The sequence below is a fragment of the Trichoderma breve genome, chromosome 2 (genome assembly GCF_028502605.1).
Source record: "Trichoderma breve strain T069 chromosome 2, whole genome shotgun sequence".
NCBI classification, from domain to species: domain Eukaryota; kingdom Fungi; phylum Ascomycota; class Sordariomycetes; order Hypocreales; family Hypocreaceae; genus Trichoderma; species Trichoderma breve.
The window spans coordinates 2,768,236-2,787,238 of NC_079233.1; the positions used below are offsets into that span (position 1 = coordinate 2,768,236).

General features: G+C 51.8%; 5 protein-coding genes across 5 annotated transcripts; 1 reads left to right on the forward strand and 4 right to left on the reverse strand.

The window, feature by feature from the left end:
- Positions 1 to 132: 132 nt before the first annotated feature.
- Positions 133 to 2,045, reverse strand: T069G_03062 (sugar transporter domain-containing protein; the record flags this gene model as incomplete). Its single annotated transcript, XM_056170272.1, has 5 exons — positions 133 to 518; positions 573 to 955; positions 1,012 to 1,218; positions 1,286 to 1,532; positions 1,595 to 2,045. 5 exons carry the CDS (start codon positions 2,043 to 2,045, stop codon positions 133 to 135), a joined length of 1,674 nt encoding a protein of 557 aa, XP_056031164.1.
- A 1,763-nt stretch (positions 2,046 to 3,808) lies between these two features.
- Positions 3,809 to 5,449, reverse strand: T069G_03063 (sugar transporter domain-containing protein; the record flags this gene model as incomplete). Its single annotated transcript, XM_056170273.1, has 2 exons — positions 3,809 to 5,221; positions 5,297 to 5,449. The coding sequence occupies 2 exons, from the start codon at positions 5,447 to 5,449 to the stop codon at positions 3,809 to 3,811; spliced, it is 1,566 nt and encodes a 521-aa protein (XP_056031165.1).
- A 1,099-nt stretch (positions 5,450 to 6,548) lies between these two features.
- Positions 6,549 to 8,252, forward strand: T069G_03064 (glycosyl hydrolase family 1 domain-containing protein; the record flags this gene model as incomplete). The annotated part of the gene is made up of 5 exons (XM_056170274.1): positions 6,549 to 6,949; positions 6,998 to 7,082; positions 7,165 to 7,451; positions 7,509 to 8,005; positions 8,116 to 8,252. 5 exons carry the CDS (start codon positions 6,549 to 6,551, stop codon positions 8,250 to 8,252), a joined length of 1,407 nt encoding a protein of 468 aa, XP_056031166.1.
- Positions 8,253 to 9,040: 788 nt separating this feature from the next.
- T069G_03065 (fungal specific transcription factor domain-containing protein) lies at positions 9,041 to 11,660 on the reverse strand (the record flags this gene model as incomplete). The annotated part of the gene is made up of 4 exons (XM_056170275.1): positions 9,041 to 9,217; positions 9,337 to 10,974; positions 11,306 to 11,502; positions 11,594 to 11,660. 4 exons carry the CDS (start codon positions 11,658 to 11,660, stop codon positions 9,041 to 9,043), a joined length of 2,079 nt encoding a protein of 692 aa, XP_056031167.1.
- Positions 11,661 to 16,286: 4,626 nt separating this feature from the next.
- Positions 16,287 to 17,075, reverse strand: T069G_03066 (uncharacterized protein; the record flags this gene model as incomplete). Its single annotated transcript, XM_056170276.1, has 3 exons — positions 16,287 to 16,511; positions 16,577 to 16,705; positions 16,767 to 17,075. The coding sequence occupies 3 exons, from the start codon at positions 17,073 to 17,075 to the stop codon at positions 16,287 to 16,289; spliced, it is 663 nt and encodes a 220-aa protein (XP_056031168.1).
- Between the last annotated feature and the right edge of the window lie 1,928 nt (positions 17,076 to 19,003).

A 19,003-nucleotide genomic window follows, 5' to 3' on the forward strand; every position in this document is an offset into this window, starting at 1 on the left:
ACACATGAGTCTAAACCCATCTTACAGCATTCTAGAAGGTCTTCATAGACATCAATTCGTCTTATTCATATACAGAGCCCTGCACTATATATCCATATCAAAAGAGTCGTTATTACCAAATCCTCATCCCAATTAAGCAGTCACGGGCTCGTGAAGGCTCTTCCTCCGCTGCATCTGTCCCTCAAACACCTTGCGGAAACGGAGGTTGCACACATCCGCCACAGTTTCCTTGACGCCCGCCCAATTCTCACGCACAATCTCTGAGGTAGGGCGCGAAAATACAGCGTCAATCTCCTCAAGAGTCTTATCCTTTGTCTCAGGCATGAAGAAGATTTGGTAAATCTCGCCGACAAAAGCAATGCCACCGTAGAAGCCCAGCGTCAGGCCGGTTCGGGTCATGGCGTCTTCCATGGCTGTAAAGTTGTATGTCACGATAAAGGAAGCGAGGAAGAGAAGAGCATCCGAGGTGGTCATGCCATAACTTCGGAGGTAGGTTGGGTACACTTCAGATGGGACAACTGATCAAAAAGCGTTAGTAAAGAAGAATGAAACAGACCAGCGACTCGACTTACCCCATGTTAAGCATGCATAAGAGCCAAAGAACATCATGTAAATGATGAGACCGCTGAGATAGAGCCCCTCTGCTGCCTGTAGGTTGGTATCGATGGGAATTTGATACGCCACGCCAATCAAGACCAGGCCAATAAAGAAGCCCGGAAGCATTATGATGGCCCAAAAGCGTCTGCCACAGGTTTCCATGAGGAAAATGGCGGGAATTGTTCCGATAAGCAAGGATCCGCCTCCAACAAGAGACATGTATGTAGCCTTTTCGTCATCAAAGCCGATCTGGTTCATGAGGACGGACATGTAGTACATGATGGCGTTCACACCCGTCAGCTGTCCAAGAAGAATCATAATGTTGGCGTAAACGAGAGCACGACGAGCACGAGGAACGCTGTCTCTGCAGTTAGTAAAGGCGCAAACGAAAGGGCGTGGTTAAGAACTACTCACGTGAAAAAGTCCATCCAAGGGAAGCGTGTGTTCTTGGCACCTTCACTGACTTCCGTGTTCTCCTGCTGGACGGAATTGGCCATGATGTAAAACTCCTCGCGGGACTCTGGAGACTCTGTGCCACGGATGCGCTTCCAGACCTTGTAGGAATCTAGAATTCTGTTCTTGTGCATGAGGAAGCGAGGGCTCTCTGGTAGGAACAGCATTCTAAGTGAGACGCATCGGTCAGCATACTCTTAGACAAAGCAATACTCCAAGTGTAAAGACAACCTACCCAACAAACATGATGGTGGAGAATAGCAGCGATGAACCCAGGATATAGCGCCAGTTGCCAGGAACCTTGAGGAAGATGGCCGCCACAGCATATCCAAGGACTTCTCCAAGCGCAATGTTAAACTGGTAGAGCGATACGAGGTTGCCTCGAATACGGCGCTCGACAGTCTCGGCGACATAGACGGGGACAGTGCCGCCCTCGAGGCCGACACCAAGACCCAGAATGACACGACCAGAAACAATCATACCTAGAAACATGTTATTAGCATATGTTAGAGGTTGAAGTTATGGAGAAATAGTATCGGCATACCAAAGTTGATGGAGCCAGCTTCCAGCGCAGCACCAACAGTGTAGAGCAGAATAGAAATGATAATCGCCCACTTGCGTCCACAGTACTCATTCGCAGGCGACAGCAACAAGGCGCCTCCCACAGCACCCAACGGCATACCCGCATTCACCAAACTATTCTGCCTCTCCGTCAAGTCCAAGTCCTTTGGCAAAAACAGATTGGCGCCAGAGATCAAGCTCTGGTCCAGGCCAGAAAGCAGGCCGCCCATGCTAGCAAAGGCGACGAGCAGCCATGTAAAGTGCCGCGGGTCGCTGAACTGCACATGAAAGAAGCCCGTCTTGAGACCCCCCGAAGCCTCGAGCTGGCCCTCCATGTCATCGATGAAGGCGTTGACATCTTGTGGGTCTGGCGCGGTGGAAACAAAGTCTACGTGAGACTCGAGTTTCGCCTTTTCGTGGCCGTCGTCTGACATGATGTTTTTGTTGCTGTTGAACAATGCACAGCTTCAAGTGTGCGAGTTGGAAGAGACAAGATTTCTCTTCTCCAAACAAGAGTGGGATGAGATTATGAGAAGCAGGTCCAAGACATGCAGGTCAAGGGCGTACAGATCGACAAAAGCTCGTCATTGCCTCCACACGACGCGAACCGTGTTATATATACTCATTTCACATTCTGCTTGCAACCCCAAACCCCATCACATCAATGCGCCATCTCCATGTCCCACATGCCTCCGCTGGAGAAATACCACCGTGACGGGGGAACCCCATGGGTCACCCATTGAAGCCTTTTCCCATCCCACATCCCCATCGGAATGGAGACCGTGGAGGGGCGAAAGGCTTCCCCATGCCGATCAATGTTGGAGGGGTCGGACAAACCCGCGTAACGCCCACATTGATTGCCTTGCTTTTTTGGGCGGGAGAGATAAGAAACAGATGCAATACGGCAACGTCTGTTACGGCATTTGGTTGCGTTGCATATTCTTTAGCTGCCGATATCCCGGCCGGTGATGGCATCGCTCTAGTCATGAATAGATATGATTGACAGTCACGGTTCGGCGGAATAAAAGGCCCAACAAGAGCCGGACTACGCCATCAAAGCAGGTTCCTGTATGCAATGCACCATCACCAAGGTTCTAGCTGGGACGCCACCTTGTTCTAGAAAACAACAAAACAACCAGCTAGGAGCAGATCTCGGTCCTGTTCAGTTAGTGCCCATCACATCAACCACAAGCCGATCTCGCTCTCATTGTTTGACATGCCATTTCCCTTGCTTGGTTGGCACACACACCATCAGCCTCGTCAAGAGTGAAGCCGTGCAAAGCTCCTATCTCTTCGCTTCCTCCCGTTGGCGCCAAGTTGCTTGAATCATGTCCATGTCTCTCTGCAAGCTGGATATATCTTCATCCGGACCTTGTGTGCAAGCTAAATCTCCACTGCACCACACCAGCACAAGCTCTCGGGCTTTTTCCGCCCCATTCTCTTACGCAAACGGTGCTGGTGCTTCCCATAGCTCAGCTAGTCGACGGCAATTGAACAAGCCATCGGCTATCGATGCTTCGTGCCCGGCATTTGGCGCAAAGCTGATGCCGTGCTTTGCGAAACAGCGCAAGGAAATTTCCTCACAGCTGCGATACTATCTGCAGGCTGCCGCTTGTTGGCCCGTTTCTGCGCCACCTGAATAGAGTCACATTCGGGATTCCGTTGCAACACCTCGCCTTTCTTGGTAGTACTCGGCGCAGCCAACCAGTTTTGAGCGGAGCCGTCCGTCTTGGGAGACTCGCATCTCATGTCACGCAGCAAATGGACCGACTTGGAGGCATTTTTGAGCCATTTTCGAGAGACTGACCAGATCCCTCAAAGTCGCTAGTCACTGATTCGCTCATACCTAGAGGCTCGACTCAAGACCTCACTGTTGTGGAGATTGGAATAGAAGGATCGGCTGTTGCCTGCTTGACCCCTGTTAGCAGGAAAACAGCTCCAACGGCTTTACCTAATGAGTTCATGCGAGTGATGCTTCATGTTGCTTCAAAAAGCGGTGTTTCAACAAGTGGTGCTTCCACGTGGTAGAGAAATGTTAATTTCAAACTCAATGACCAAGGTATCTATCGCAAAAATGCACTGCCCAAATTCCAACGCCAATACCCATTCTATCATGCTTTTTTTGTTACATGTTCTAGCGTCCAGTTTCGCCGGTATGCCGTAATATACCCAATGCAATTCAGTTTTCGACTTGTTTTTATACAGACGCACCGGAAACTGATTTCTCTCCAATCGATTCCGTCTGCGTACGAATCTCCATATCTTTCTGTCGTCGTGTTTCGACTGAGAGCTGCTTCTTCTTCTCATCCCCGTCGAAAAGATATGCCAGCTCTTCCAAAGTCGGTCCCGAGGTTTCGACAAAAAAGAAGTATACAATGATGAAAATAAACGCCACCCAGATGCAATAATAAATGTAAAACTTCCACCCAATGTTTTGCAACGCAATCGGATTCACGTAGTTCCCGAAAATGGTAGCCACCTGGATTGTGAGTAGGACAAAGGACCACGTCTTGGCCCTCATTTGGTATGTAACTATCTCCAGGGGGTATGTTACCACCAGATTGGTCCATGCCATGGTATAAAACGCCTGGAAGATGAAGATGCATGCAAGGACCAACCGGCCGGCAGCAAGAGAGCCACGCTCAAGATATTCCTCAGCCCCAATCGTCCAAGCAATAAAGGTGAGCGAGACACCCCCAGAGCCGATGAGGAAGAAAGTGCGTCGTTTAAACTTGTTGATGCAGACTGTGACGGCAATCGCCACGATGTACTGCCAGAGTGTCACCATGCCGTTGACAAGCGTAATATCCTTTTCAGACGTAACTCCAGTATCTTTTAAGATTTGTGTCAGATAGTTTGATACGAGTAGGTTTCCCGAGCTCTGGCTGAAGACGGCGGTTGCGAAGCAAAGTGATAGCCTCTTCAAATTGGGTATTGATGAGAAAAAGGCCACCCATGTCATGTTCTGTTGCGCTTCTTTGGCAAGGACCCGTTCAATCTCTGCGCATTCAACACTGACAACCTCGGCGGTTGGGTCGCATTCACCGTGGTATTTAACCAGAATCGCGCGTGCCTCTCTCATTCGACCCTTGGCAATCAGCCATCGAGGCGATTCCGGACAAAAGAATATGAGACTGAGCTGGTATGTCGAAGGAATTATTTGAATCAGCGTCGGTAGTCTCCATGACCATGATCCAGGGATACGGAAGCAGCCGTAAGTCGCCCATGCGCCAATGACGTATCCCAGCACGATTGACGTATTGTAAAAGGTGGTGATTTGAACTCGTTCTTTCGGATGGCTCAATTCCGTCACCAGTACCGGGGCGCCCATCTGGATCAGTGAGGAGCCAAAACCTAGCACAATCTTGCCTCCGATATACATGTTGAGCGATGTAGCGAAGAATTCGATCAGGACGCCTGCGATGATGACAATTGAGCCGAGTGCCGTCGGAACCCGGCGTCCGCATCTATCGCTGATCCAGCCAAGGAAGATGAATGGGATAACACCGCCAATGGCGCTCGATGCACCGAAAAAGCCCAGGGTTGAGCCTTCGGGATGTCCGAATTGATCCTGCCATGTCGGGAGAACTTGCATTCCGTTGGTCATTGACTGCGATGATTTCCATAATTAGTCCTGGCTCATTGGAGGGAGCCCAAACGGGAGAGCTGAGGAGACAAAACTCACCCCATCAATACCGAGCGCAGCGCTGGCGAGCAGCGATGACGTGAGTAGAAAATACAGCAGGATGCCATTCTTGCGCCGCCAAAACGGGGGATACGATGCCAAGTCAATTGGCGATGAAATACCGTCAGCCGTACGTGCCGCAGCAGGAGCCATAATCCAGCCGTTTGTCCCTCAACGACGATGTGTAGAGGCCAGAAGTTGCGGCAGACAGCGCCCAGATCTGGCTCATCTGTTCAGCTGTTCAGCTGCTGTTTGTCACGCCACGCCATTGCGCAAAGAAGGTTCACCGAGCGCAAAAAAAATGCGCCGGTCGCCTTGCTTAGTCAACAGCTCAGCCATTCTCGGTGAGGGCGAGCAGCCACGAGGCAGCGTCGGGCGGGCAGCCGTAGATGCAACCCAGAAGCGTTCCATTCTCTCTCCATCTCGAAGCATCTCGTGAGATGACGGATGAAGATGGTCGAAATGGGTAACACGAGATGATAAAGGTTAGCAGGCTAGCTATGCAGGGCAATTAAGTAAGCGCGCGTCCAGGGCAAAAGGTCCCTTCCCCACGGGGGGGACAGATCGAATCTAAATCGGCGATTCGGAGAAATCAGGATCCGCGGAGCGACCAAACCGCTAGCTGAAGAGGCTTTCCAAGAGGGCGGATAATTCGACAAAGGCCGGCCAAACCCGCACAGCCAATCAAGGCGGCGAGCTGTGAGTAAGATGCTCATCCTTATTTCCCCATTGGGGCAGCTCCGTCTCATTGGCACGGGGTATCGGGCAGCTTGGGGCAAAATTGCAAATGCAAACTGCTGATTGCCTCGTGGGACTTCCCCAGCTCTCCTCCCACACGTGTCCGGGGAAGCGGTGCGAATCTCGACGGGCGTCAGGCAACGGAACGACTAACTGGAACCGTTCACGACGGAGCAATCACGGACAATGGGAATGGCAAATGGTCCCTTCTCCACACGGCCTGGATAAGAAGAGGATCAAGAAGCAAACCACTGACTGCGCTCACGTGTGGGTATAAAGCTGTCCCCCCTGACGCGAACCACGAGCCTCATCGGGTCGGTCCGTTTCAATAACGGGCTTTCTCACCTGGACTTGTACTTGTCCTCGTACTCGTACATGTACATGATTAGCCTGAGTTGAGCTATTATTCCTACCGTCGTTTGGCGAGCAGACACAGACGCACCTTGCAACAAACACAGCAAGAAAGGATCAGCCCAAGGACATACAAGCAGCAGAAAAAAAAAGATAAGCCAAAATGTCCGAGTCGCTATCTCTGCCCAACGATTTCGAATGGGGCTTCGCTACGGCCGCCTACCAGATCGAAGGGGCTGTAAAAGAAGGGGGCCGTGGGCCGTCCATCTGGGACACGTACTGTCACTTGGAACCCTCTCGCACCAACGGCGCCAACGGCGATGTTGCCTGCGATCACTATCATCGCTACGATGAAGACTTTGATCTCTTGACCAAGTACGGCGCCAAGGCCTACCGCTTTTCCCTGTCATGGTCGCGCATCATCCCTCTTGGTGGCAGACTTGATCCCATCAACGAGGAGGGGATTCAGTTCTACAGCGATCTGATCGATGCCTTGTTGAAGCGGGGAGTTACCCCTTGGGTGACTCTATACCACTGGGATCTTCCCCAGGCCCTTCACGACAGGTATGGAGGCTGGTTGAATGTGAAAGAGGTCCAGCTGGACTTTGAGAGGTATGCGAGGTTGTGCTTTGAGCGCTTTGGAGACCGAGTCAAGAACTGGATCACCATCAACGAGCCGTGGATCCAGTCCATCTACGTGAGTCTTTAACTGGGATTCATACCCTATCTCCCTTTCTCATGTATCAAACACAACCATCAAATACTAATCAAAGGCGCAGGGCTATGCCACCGGCAGCAACGCTCCCGGCAGGAGCAGCATTAACAAGCACTCCACCGAGGGCGACACAACTACTGAGCCATGGCTCGCTGGAAAAGCCCAGATCATGAGCCATGCTCGCGCCGTGGCCGTCTACAGCAAAGACTTTCGCGCTTCTCAAAAGGGGCAGATCGGCATCTCGCTCAACGGCGACTACTATGAGCCTTGGGACAGCAGCGATCCCAGAGACAAGGAGGCTGCGGAGCGACGCATGGAATTCCACATTGGGTGGTATGCGAATCCAATCTTGTAAGTTCTCCTGTCCGTTGTGAACTCTCTCAACACACTGACCATCGTGTTTAATAGCTTGAAGAAGGACTATCCGGCTTCCATGAGAAAGCAGCTGGGCGACAGGCTCCCTGCTCTCACTCCTGCGGACTTTGCCATTCTCAACGCCGGAGTGACTGATTTCTACGGCATGAACTACTACACCTCCCAGTTCGCCCGCCACTATGAAGGCCCCGTCCCCAAGACAGACTTCCTCGGCGCCATCCATGAGCACCAGGAGAACAAGGACGGCAGCCCTGTCGGCGAGGAGAGCGGCATCTTCTGGCTGCGCTCCTGCCCGGACATGTTCCGAAAGCACCTCGCCAGAGTCCATGGCCTGTACGGCAAGCCCATCTACATCACCGAGAACGGCTGCCCGTGCCCCGGAGAGGACAAGATGACGTGCGAGGAGGCCATCAACGACCCCTTCCGCATCCAGTACTTTGACTCGCACTTGGATTCCATCTCAAAGGCCATCAGCCAGGACGGCGTCGTCGTCAAGGGCTACTTTGCCTGGGCTCTGCTCGATAACCTGGGTACGTACACACACAACACCCTTTCCCTTCTCCCCCTCTTCTCAGCTCTCTCTATCACATATTGATTCAATAAAACCCCCCAAACTAACCACTCATACCTTGACAAACAGAATGGTCAGACGGCTACGGGCCCCGCTTCGGCGTCACCTACACAGACTACACCACCCTCAAGCGCACGCCCAAGAAGTCGGCCCTTGTGCTCAAGGACATGTTTGCAGACAGGCAAAGGGTTAAAGTAGCCGCTTGAAAAGAAATAGCCTTTATGCTTTTTTTTCTTTAACCTTCCCCCTTGTTTCCCCCTCCATCTTTTTTCTTTATGCATTTTGCCTTTTTTCATGTTGCGTTGCTATGTTTTCACCTTCTTTCCTTAAACAAGCAAGCAGCAAAGCAAGTATATAAGCGGTAGCGCGCGCAAGTTTAGCCATGACATAGTCCAAATGCAATGCTACTCAGCCATTTTAAACAGAAAAGCGAATGAGACATGGGGTCCGTAACTTTTTTATGCCTTCCAACTTCTATTCCTCGATAACAGAGACCGTTATATACCTGTGATACTCGTATGTATTGTGCAGGGAGCGGAGAAATCGTAAAACGTGTTCAACAACGTTGCGTCCATGTTTCTCCGAAATGTCTCGGCATTTCCCCGATCACTCACATTCCTCTTGTGCTCACCTCTTTTTTTTCTTTATCCCAAATCCTCCTCGCTTCGCTTAATTGTCTCACAAGGGAAGCTGCATGTCAACCCGTCCCTGGACTCACCACGGAGTGAATCATCAGGGCTGAATGAATCGAAACGAGAACGGGAGATCTTGGTTAATCTCATTAATGCAAATGGCAAATAAGGTACCTATACACAAAATAAAAATGGCTCCATACGTAAAATTACACCCATGCAAAAAAACGCCTTTTGCCCCCCATGGAAGACAACACAATACCCAACTCGCTGAACGGGGGAGGAAGAATAGGGAATCCCTGCCATATTTACAAAAGTTACAAATTTTTTTGTTCTCTTTGGCTCTGTTCCATTCCGCACATTTAGCCAACAACGGTATTAGACGTGTTCCTAAGCTGATCCGAGGCCTTGGAGTCCAGCCGCGTGAGAATATCCAAGAGCACCGTAAAGTCACTTCTAGCTCGCGTCGCCAGGGGTGAATCCTGGTTCCGATGGATAATGGCTAACAAACTAGCTCCGATAAGGCGAATCTTTTCCACCTACGGTATCAAGATAGGAAGTGGTCAGCAAAACAAGTGCCGAAGTTTAAAATATAAATATCCGCAGGGTGATAAGAGGGTTTTAGGAAAACGGTAGGAAAGAAAAAAAAAAGACTCACATTCGGCTCGCCATTGGCCTGGAGGCCCCAAAAGGGCGCTTCATTCATCACTCTCAACATGTCTCGTACAATCTCTGACTTCCTCAAATCGGCCTGCTCAACGCCAGGAGCAAAATAAGACAAATCTTCGAATTTCTGCGTAATCACCATGCGCAGACAGTGAAACGTCACCTGCAGGTTAATGCATTGGATCACGTACTGCTTGGACTCGGCCGACCCGTTGCCCTCGGCCATTGCTGCCATGGCTAGCGTGCATGACTGGAGGTACGGCGGGAGGTCGTCCAAGCAGGTGATGAACCTGACATAGAGGGAGTCGAGGTGCTGCCTGTCGGCAGATGGCAGAACGTGGTTGGGGGGCATGCTGCCCCTAAAATGCTGCATCATCTGGTCCTGAAGCACCCGGATTTCCAGCAGCAGATCGGCGGCGGACTGCCACAGCCGCACGTTTGCGTTGAACCCGGAAATAAAGCTTTTTCTGGGCGGCTCGGAAGCCGTGTTCAGAAACTCATCCTCAATACCAGACGGGTAAAGGGTAGTAATACCCGTGTCGAAACAGTACTTGTGGATGGTGATGGGACGGTTATTGAGTATGGCGGCGGACTTGTCGCCCAGATACAAGATCCAGAAGCAACGGCGCCGGAACTCTGCCTCGATGGGGACGAGCCCCTCGAGCGAAGCCTCCTCGTGGAGGTGCATGACCTGTGCCAGGCGGATGGCCTCGCCAAAGATGTGCCACGAGTATTTCGGCTTCCCCGCGGCGTGGAGGCAGTTGGAGTGGAAGTAGCGGATGGCAATCGAGTTGGCCGTCGGATTCTCCAGGTCGGCCTCGAGATGCTGGTGAAGGCAGTCGCGAGAGGCCTCGAGAAAGATTTCCGAGACGGATTCTCCTTCGGGGAAAATGTCCTTGGGTAGCATGAATGCTGCCTCTGCGCAGACGGCCGTGACCAGGGTGAAGGTCGAGTCGACCCAAGGAGCCAACCTGCTGCCAACGATCCTGGAGCCGCTGGGCTGGCCAAAGCCCGTCCACGACTCGGCAGAACTGATGGGGGTGGTGCCAGTGGTCGGGTCTGGCGTGAGCTGGGACAGCGGCGATGGTTGGTTCATGCCGGGCAAGGGCTGCGAGAAGATGTATGCAAGGACGTCCCGGAGGGCAGGCTCGTACACCAGGGGGGTGAGAGGATAGAGGTAGTCGAAGAAGAGGTCGATACATCGCTTCGAGACCCGTTCTAGCGTCGTGTTGCGCAACGTCATTGCGTGGGCGAGGTGTAGCCACCGCTGGCGAGTCGAGATGTTCTGAATTGTGGAGAGGCCGGGCAGGTCGCCCAGCGGCTGCCGTGGCAGGCCATTCTCGATGCTGAGAGGCTCGACGGGCTCCCACGCCGTCTCGGGCGAGAGCGAGGACGAGTTGAAGGGCTGCAGTCCACCTGCTGCGGGGCCGGAGAAGTTCAACGGCGGCGGCATCTGGCCGGATCCACGAGCCCCGGTGGAGAGAGAGCTCGGGTCTGGAGGTGGCTGGCCGGGCTGATCGCTCTTCTTCCTGGCTTTGGGACCGCGTCGGGCCAGTGGCAAGTCGAAAGTGCACTGCACGTGGGCATCGCGGCAGTGCGTGCAGCTATCGACGGCGCTGAGGTATTCGCACTTGTGTGGTGTCAGTGGGGAGATGGAGGAGTAGGGATCAAGTTGTAAGACGGAGGGGACGGAGGAGTAGCGCAGCATCAGACAGACAGACAGAGTCGACGGTGAGATGTGAATACAAATTTACATATACACTCGTATGATGATGTATATGGTGTCAATGTATGCACAACCCAACATAACAGACGTGAGGTATAACGAAGAGAGGGAGAGGAGGGAGCAGAGCAGGAAGAGCAAGCAGGGACCAGGGACCGAGACATGAAGAATGGAAGGGAAAGGAGAGGATGGGATGGGAAAGCGATGCAATGCAATAGGCTAGATGGACTAGACTGACCTTGGCCTTGCGCCGACGGCATCGATCGCAAGCTCTGCTCACCAGACGGCCTCGTGGATGGTGGTGGAACGAGGTTGCAGCCGCTCCAAGTGACTGCTGAGGCGGCGGTGTTGAGGCCGTTGGTGAGCCGGGCTGGGAGGTTGAGGCCGACTCGGGCGAGGTGGTGAGCGCGACTGCTGAGCCTGCTGAGCCTGTGCCTGTAGAGCCTCCACAGGGCGTTAGTTATAGGGGCCACCACCGCTGCACTGCGCTGGGACCTGCGCTGGACCTGCTGGAACTCAAACTGACCTGGACCTGCTGCTGCTGCTGCTGCTGTCGCCACTGATGCTGCTCCCCCTAGCGGTGCGCTGGCCATGGCTCTGCCGTGCCGATCGCTATCAGTTGCGTCTCGAGGGCTCTCCCTCACTGGCAGCCTCCGCTTCCCACGCTGCGCTCACGGTTGGTCGGAGATCGGAGAAACGCAGGGCGCGCAGACAATGTCGCGTCTTCCGGTCGGAAACGCCTGGCTGGAGACTCGAGGCGAGACGGGGATTTATCAACGGTCAAATACAGGGAGGAAAAGTGGGCAGAGGCTTGGATTTTTCTCGTCTGTTTGGCCCCTCCACTTTTAAGCCATTTCTCCGCATGGGGTCGGGCGATTATCTAAGACAGCTAGCACCGAACAAGTTGAGCCCAACACACTCCAGAATCTCTCATCGTCCATATCCATCAGGGCAATGCAATATTACAGTATTCGAACCCGTCTCGACCAGACCCCGAACCCCCCTTCCGGGCGCCAGTCCAATTCGGGCTCCCGTGCCAGCCGCTAGCCGCTGCGCAAAAGCCTGGGGAAGACATGGGGGTTGGCGAAGGATGCAAATGCAATGCAATGCTACGACAGATGCGGCGCCGCTTGATCGCACAAACTCGACTCAGCGTTCAGGCGAGCCGGCTCGAGATTTCAACCGTCATCAGAAGGCGCCCCCTTTGCCCTTCACCCTTCCATCCGTCCATCCACCCCGTCCTGCATTCATGGCCGGTCAGAATAGCTTCCTAATGGGCAATCTGGTGTCGACGCAAATGCGGGGTTTGCATAGCAACCTTGTAAACCCTGCAAGCCCAGCCTTGTACCCACCGGTAGTCGTGCGGCGCCGTTTGGGCGTGTGCTCTACCTGTCGGTACCTAGCCGGCTATCAACTTCGGATGAACGCAGACCTCAATGCAACCCTGGATGGGTTGGTCCCTACCGCGTTTAATATAAATTTTCAGCATCAACCTGAAAAGCTCTCGAGCCAGCTCTGGGTAATGATGGAAGCTGCATGTGTCGTGTCACATCGGCCCATAAATCGCCTCCAACTGCGGTTACTCAACGCGAGTCCAGCACGGAATATAGCCTGAGCATCGACGGGCCGCCATGGGGAAGCCAATTGAGATTCAAGGTTAAACGACATCGTTGCCAGACCCCTTTCCCTTGTGACTGCAGCCGCCAGCTACGGCTACGGTTGTCTCGGCCCCTCGCCATTGATGATGACAATCAACAGCCGCGAATAAAACCAAGTCCTGGCACCTCCCTGCCGATTTGCCACTCAATCGTCAAGCAAGACGATGTCTTCAGCAGCCCAGGCCCCCAGGTGGTTTCCCAATGCACTCAATTGCATGCCTAGGCGACTGTTCCGTACTGTGGCGAATCCGCTTTGACAAACAATAATCGACTGCACGTGGAGAGCGTATTGGAAGCCAAGGAACATTAAGTAAGTTGCTTCTCGTGTGTGCTTTGCTATTCAGCTCTGCAATCCCCCATCTCAGTCACATTCGGAGACATACCAGTACATAGAGTACGTAGAAGAGTATTGGATAGCAATGGTCAAGCTTCGTCTCGCGTGCATCGCCAATAGCTGGCTGCTCACACGCAATTTCCGGCTCACCGCAGTCCTACGGCCCCCGCTCGAACCCGCCCCTATTATAGCGAGATCAATACCGCGGAAGCAAGCCTTCCGCTTCAATCAAGCATAACCCGGCTTCGGAGCATTTGCCCGGGAGCAAAGGCAGCTAACCGTCCTCGGATTTATATCAATTGAGTGCCATGATCCGAGAGTCGACGCGAAGCTCCCTGAGGGCGCCTACACATCTTGTTAAAACCCAGTGTGTTCCGAAGCAAGCAGGCCGTGACGGCTTCAACCCGTCTTTTCCGCTTCCCCGGAAAAGCAAAGAGTCATTATGATGAATGACGGCCGGCAATTAACAACCTGGAGAACCCTCGACTTAGATGCGGAGAGCAAAGTGGGATCCGCGTCAACTGACTGGTTCAATGCTACCATATGATTAAGCTTATACCAGTTACTAACGAGAGGAGGGGCCAGCACTCCGAAAACCCTAGGTTTTGAGCTTGATATTACTGGAACTTGCCCATCGGGTGCGTGCAGGGTCTTATCCTTGTGTTGCGCAACTTACACAGCTTCCCGAATTGCCGTGTCACAGCGTTGAAATAGGAAGCTTGGTTGATTTTCTTTCTTCTGGCAAATTCCAGAGAGTATTCCAGGGACGCACAACACTTTTCTCGTCCAGCGACTATTTATCAGTTGATATAGGTCCTTGTGACACATTATTGACAGAGAACAGTACGCAGCCCGTTTACCACTCGCTCCCCTGCTCGATTGCTCGACAGATACCGCACATCCCTAGCATTTGCGAACCAAACAGTGAAGCATTTTGATGTTGCGATCAGACTGGTCAAGTCTGGTGTCGGCGAAGGGCGCTGGGCTTGCCTGGTGACACTATATACCCACGAGTATTTCACAGAGCCACAGCCGACGCAGTTCACTTTACACACTCCCGTCCGAGCCTCGCATTCTTCATCTTCGGCTCGAGACACTTGTGCGAAATTGACAAGTCATGCCATGAGGCCAGATTGCAACCGACAGAATAGGGCACAGATATTTACTTTCTATTCCGCTCTCTGTGATGGATTAAACTCATGAGCAAGCAGATGAAACTGGGCGACATCTACAAGCAGCTCATTGATGCAATGAAGGTGTCTCGAGCCCCTCAATGAGCCTAATGATTGTAATACCTGCGGCAACAAGTAGCGCAGTGCCACTTCTCTCTCTAATACCGGTCGTAGAACTGTGCGTATTGTTTGGCGTAAGTAAGGAGAAATTTGGCAATCGTAAGATATGATGTGTCTGCATGTATTCTTTCTTACCCATTAGCGCGCAGTAGAGTGGCTCTGTATACGTCTTTACTGAGCCTCTATCGCGGAAAGAAATTGCTTGCATCGGCAAACACTCCAGTCTGCCTATAGATATCTTTACAAAGAACATTGAAACAATGAGCAATGACAATGTAAATTTGCTCCCTCATTGTTGCCACGCGAGCGAGCGAGCGTTAGATTGGTTCTGATGAAAATTTATCTTCTCTAGGGTAGTGCCATTATGCCCTCGTTGGCAGCCCCTTTCTTTCAAACGGACAGGACACAACCGCATTTCAATGTGCTGTTGGCATTTTAGTAATGGCAATTAGAAAAAGAGAACGTCAATTACATGACTGATCAGACTTATCGATCGCACACTGCACTGCTCGTGAAAATAACCTCGACAGAGATGGACGTCCATCCCCTAAAAATTACAAATCCAAAGGGCTTGAGTTTTTCAATAGATTTCTTTCACACACTGCCTTTATGCACATCAAGCTGGCATCGCACATCGTGGATTTGAAATGTAACAGCCCATGAAGATCCAGCGAATGCCAGCGATTCCATCGGAACAAGTGCCACGAAGCAGAAATCCAGCCTTGCTACATCGAGAGCTCCAGGGGTGTAGGGTGTTCCATGCGAGGTGCAAAAATCACCGCCGGTCTAAAACTGCTATGTATAAAAGTGTAAGTGATTGGCGGCGGTGTTTCTTGCACTCCTTTGGGTGTGTGTATAGCCAGTCAATTCCTTAACACCCTCTAACATTATTCACAGCATTTTTAACTCCCCCCCAAGTCCTGGAGATGGAACCGACGCCTTGGAGGCGGAACTGACACAACTCCAGTTTATCTTGTGGAGAAAGGCCAATGAGCAGAATTTCTCTTCTACTACTTGTATCTATTGGTGTCTTTGGTGGCACTTAGAGGACAAAGATAGAGGTTAAAATGCTGTGAAGATGCAGGTGACGAGAACGCGTGGAACCAAGGATTGGAGTCAGCATACGAAGTGGGGGACAGACAAATCAGAACCGAAAAATGAATAAGTACACACACACCCTAAACATGAGCACATATCGCCCTGAATGGAGATCACTACTATATGCGCATATTCTTGGCGTGTGTGTTCAAAATCTCTCCAATCTCTGTTTTCTGCCCCCCCACCTTGCATACTTCTCTAGGGGCTCAAGTGGTTAAGAATGCTGTGAAACCTCAGAAGACGAATTTCAGAACTCCTCTTCGGGCTCTGGTGAGTTTACAAATGCCGTGAGGTGTGCTACTGTCGTCTTTCTCATCCTCATTCCAACTGCTAGACCCATTGCTTGGCCAATCCCACCTTAAGCAGTACCGCTGTTCTGTCTGTTCAAGTGATATCTACTCATACCTACTTAGGTACACAACACAACTACAGCCTACGAAAATTATCAAGATGAAAGTGATTCTCGTGTGGGGCATCGTGGAAACCGAATAGTCTCATTTTAGCCAACTTCAAATCATACAGCCCGCTTGGCTAAGCGGTATAGCGTGTCACTAGTAAATACTTGACATGACAAGGTGATCAGTTCGACTCTGATAGTGGGCATCGTATTTTTTTTTTGTTTTTGAAGCTGCCATTGACTTTTTGCAGTACTGGCTCATTTATAAGTAGCATGGCCCTATCTTGAAACAATGACAGAAAGAGACGTCCCAGTCATTCCCATCGTGTATCTCATCCTCCCCAGCGTCCGCCAAGGAGCATCCCTCACTCCTGACCGCCCGGTATCCCCACCAAAGTCGTTAGATGAAAGATTTCCCCAGCTTTTGTAAAAGATGTGGCTTAGACGTTGATGGTCAGAGCTAAAGAGGCGTGGATCTGGCCCAGCAGGCTCTGGGCCTGGCCGGCGTGGGCAGGGATACGGGCAATGATGGCACCGGCCAGGTTGAGAACGGTACGCTCAATCAGGTTGAGGATAACATTGACGGGGCCGCGGAGGGAGGATAAGGTGAGGAGACCGTTGGGGCCGACGAAGGAGTTGATGAGCTGGGTGTTGGCTTGAACGAGCTGCCATGGTTGTTAGATTACATACGACATCTTGATATTCGGCATGAGATTAGAGAGATACATACAGTGTTGAAAGCGTTGTAGATGGCCAGCTGGTCAGCCTGGCTGAAGGTGTAAGTCACAGGAGTGGTGATGATGCTGCCGGTGTTGGTGACAAGGTTTCCAGCCAGAGCGTTGAGGCTGCTGATGATGTTCTGCCGTTCCCGTAAGTACATATATACACTACTTGTTCACTCTTTTACGATAAGGGCTTACAGGGAGCTGCTGGGCAAGTGTAACAGAAGTAATGTTGCTGATGGCATTGCCGGTGGTGGTAAACACGTTGGCGACGCTGTTCAAGGTAGAGGTGATGCTAGTGGCGTTAAGTCCCAGGAGACCGATATCGAGCTGGTGGAGCTCAGTCATCTGCTGAACGTGGATGTGGTGAGCGAGCTCCTCGAGCTGGTGGACCTGCTTGCTCTGCTCGCTCTGCTCCATAGCCTGGCCTTGCTGGGTGGCAGACATGGCGTAGGCAGACTGGACCGTCAGAGCGGTGGCGAGGATGGAGATGAGCTTGAACTGCATTTTGGCGGGTTAATGCTGGAACTATGATGGGGGGATTTTTTGGGGATGAATATTTAGAAGACTGGAGCTGTGGGATTGAGTTGCTGGTGGTAATGAATGGGATGAACTGGGATTGGATCTTATCTCGTCTTTTATATTCATTACAACTCTGTCGTGTAAGAGTCAAGGGATACAAGATGTAGAGAGGCGTTGCCCAGTCACGGGTTCTGTCTATGCCGAGACACTCGATGTAAAGCACATTCCTAGAACTTTTCTTTTCCAGTCTAAGAGACATAAGGGAGATCTCTAGGAGAGCAAAGACGACTTGTTTCAACGGTTGGTAGTGGCGAATCTCTGGGGAATGCGAGGTTGGTTCCAAGAACTTGCGGCTGGACCTCATGGATGACATCAAGAATAGAAGTTTTCTGCTAATTTGGGGGCACAAAGACGTCTTTCCTCTGGATCATGAAGTCCCCGTATCCTGGCAAATCGGCCAATCGTATCTTATGAATCGTAGGTGTGCGGTCTATTTCCATTCCACCGTGTCTTGGGCTGTCCGGAATGTTGTCTAAGTCTCACCGCGGGCCGTGAATGGGACTCAGTTGCTTCCTCCCATTCTCCATGGTGAAAAGATTCAAGGAGACAGTAGCACTGCCTTCAGAGCATGATATTTTGCCACCAGTGAGACGACTGTTATGAGGTGAATGAACCCATCTGCCATTGATCTGGCAACCACGATGACGAATTCCAAGCTGCGGTATTCAGCGTAGTTCGGATATCGTCCTACCCGACGTAATTGGCCTTGAGATACTCCTTGATGTATCAATGTCGAAGAATATCTGGTCCTTGAATCTATCGGTGGGCGGCCCAATCGTGATGCAAGTCAATTAAGCATTAATCCGGGGTACACTCAAGAAATGTTGCTGCTGCCGAACGTAAGAACTTTGTACTTGAGCAAAGTCATCCTTACAGACCGACATCGCCTCCTACGGATGTCTAAGGCTTAGCCTTAATTCAAGGGTTGTGTTCAGATCTCGTCATCAGCCGAGACACTGCATCATCTGAAGAATCACGTCTACTTGGGGCAAGCTCTCCATCATCTTTACGATTCCGCGGCCTCCAGAGCTGCCGAGTTATTACTGGAGTAACATTGCCGCTGGCCTCTTGGCTTTTCCCACCCGACCGACAGACCTGAATAGGCAATACGGCAGCGTCCTTATATGTACGCCTTCTTGTATGCGTTGTAGAAATTCGAAAGCGACATGTCATCCAGAATACGGAGTAGTTGATCCTGAGACGATATAATAGGCCCCTTTCTCCCATCCCCGCGAAATACGAAGGAGTAACGAGACCCGCAAATAAAGGCAGATGCCAGATTCTGCACAGTTGAAGAGGGGCTCAACAAAAAAATATTACTGCCGAGATGACGCCCCTCTCGGTCAATTGCCATGGCAGTTGGACAGGGAAGAAGCCCACGATGATTGCTGCTCCATGCCCAGCCGTCGAAGGTTCGAATTGGCGCCAAAGATGATCTTGAATTAGACAAAGGCGTCTAGAAGGCTTCCATCCTAGAAAGCACCAAACAGGCGCTTAGAGGCGCCAGGTAATAGGCTTAGCACCCGCCACCCTCTAGAGCCGTGCCGGTCTGGGGAAAGCAATTGGCTAACCGCCGGCGGGCCGCGCGGATCCGCGACAGCAAAAGCTCTGCCAACGCTTTCGACGGAGTACGGCGGTATTTCGTGGTGATTGCATGAGTACGACGGCAGTTGTAGCAGTTCTTGCCGCTGTACGGAAACTCTCCGGGCCGCAGGACTTTCCAGAGGCCTCTTGCGGAACGATATCGACGGGGCCGAGTCTGCGATTGATTGTACATGGTGCTAATTCCCTTCTAGGCAGGATACGCGACGTGCGTAAAGGAGGAGCCCTGGCAGCGGACAAGGTCGCCAGCA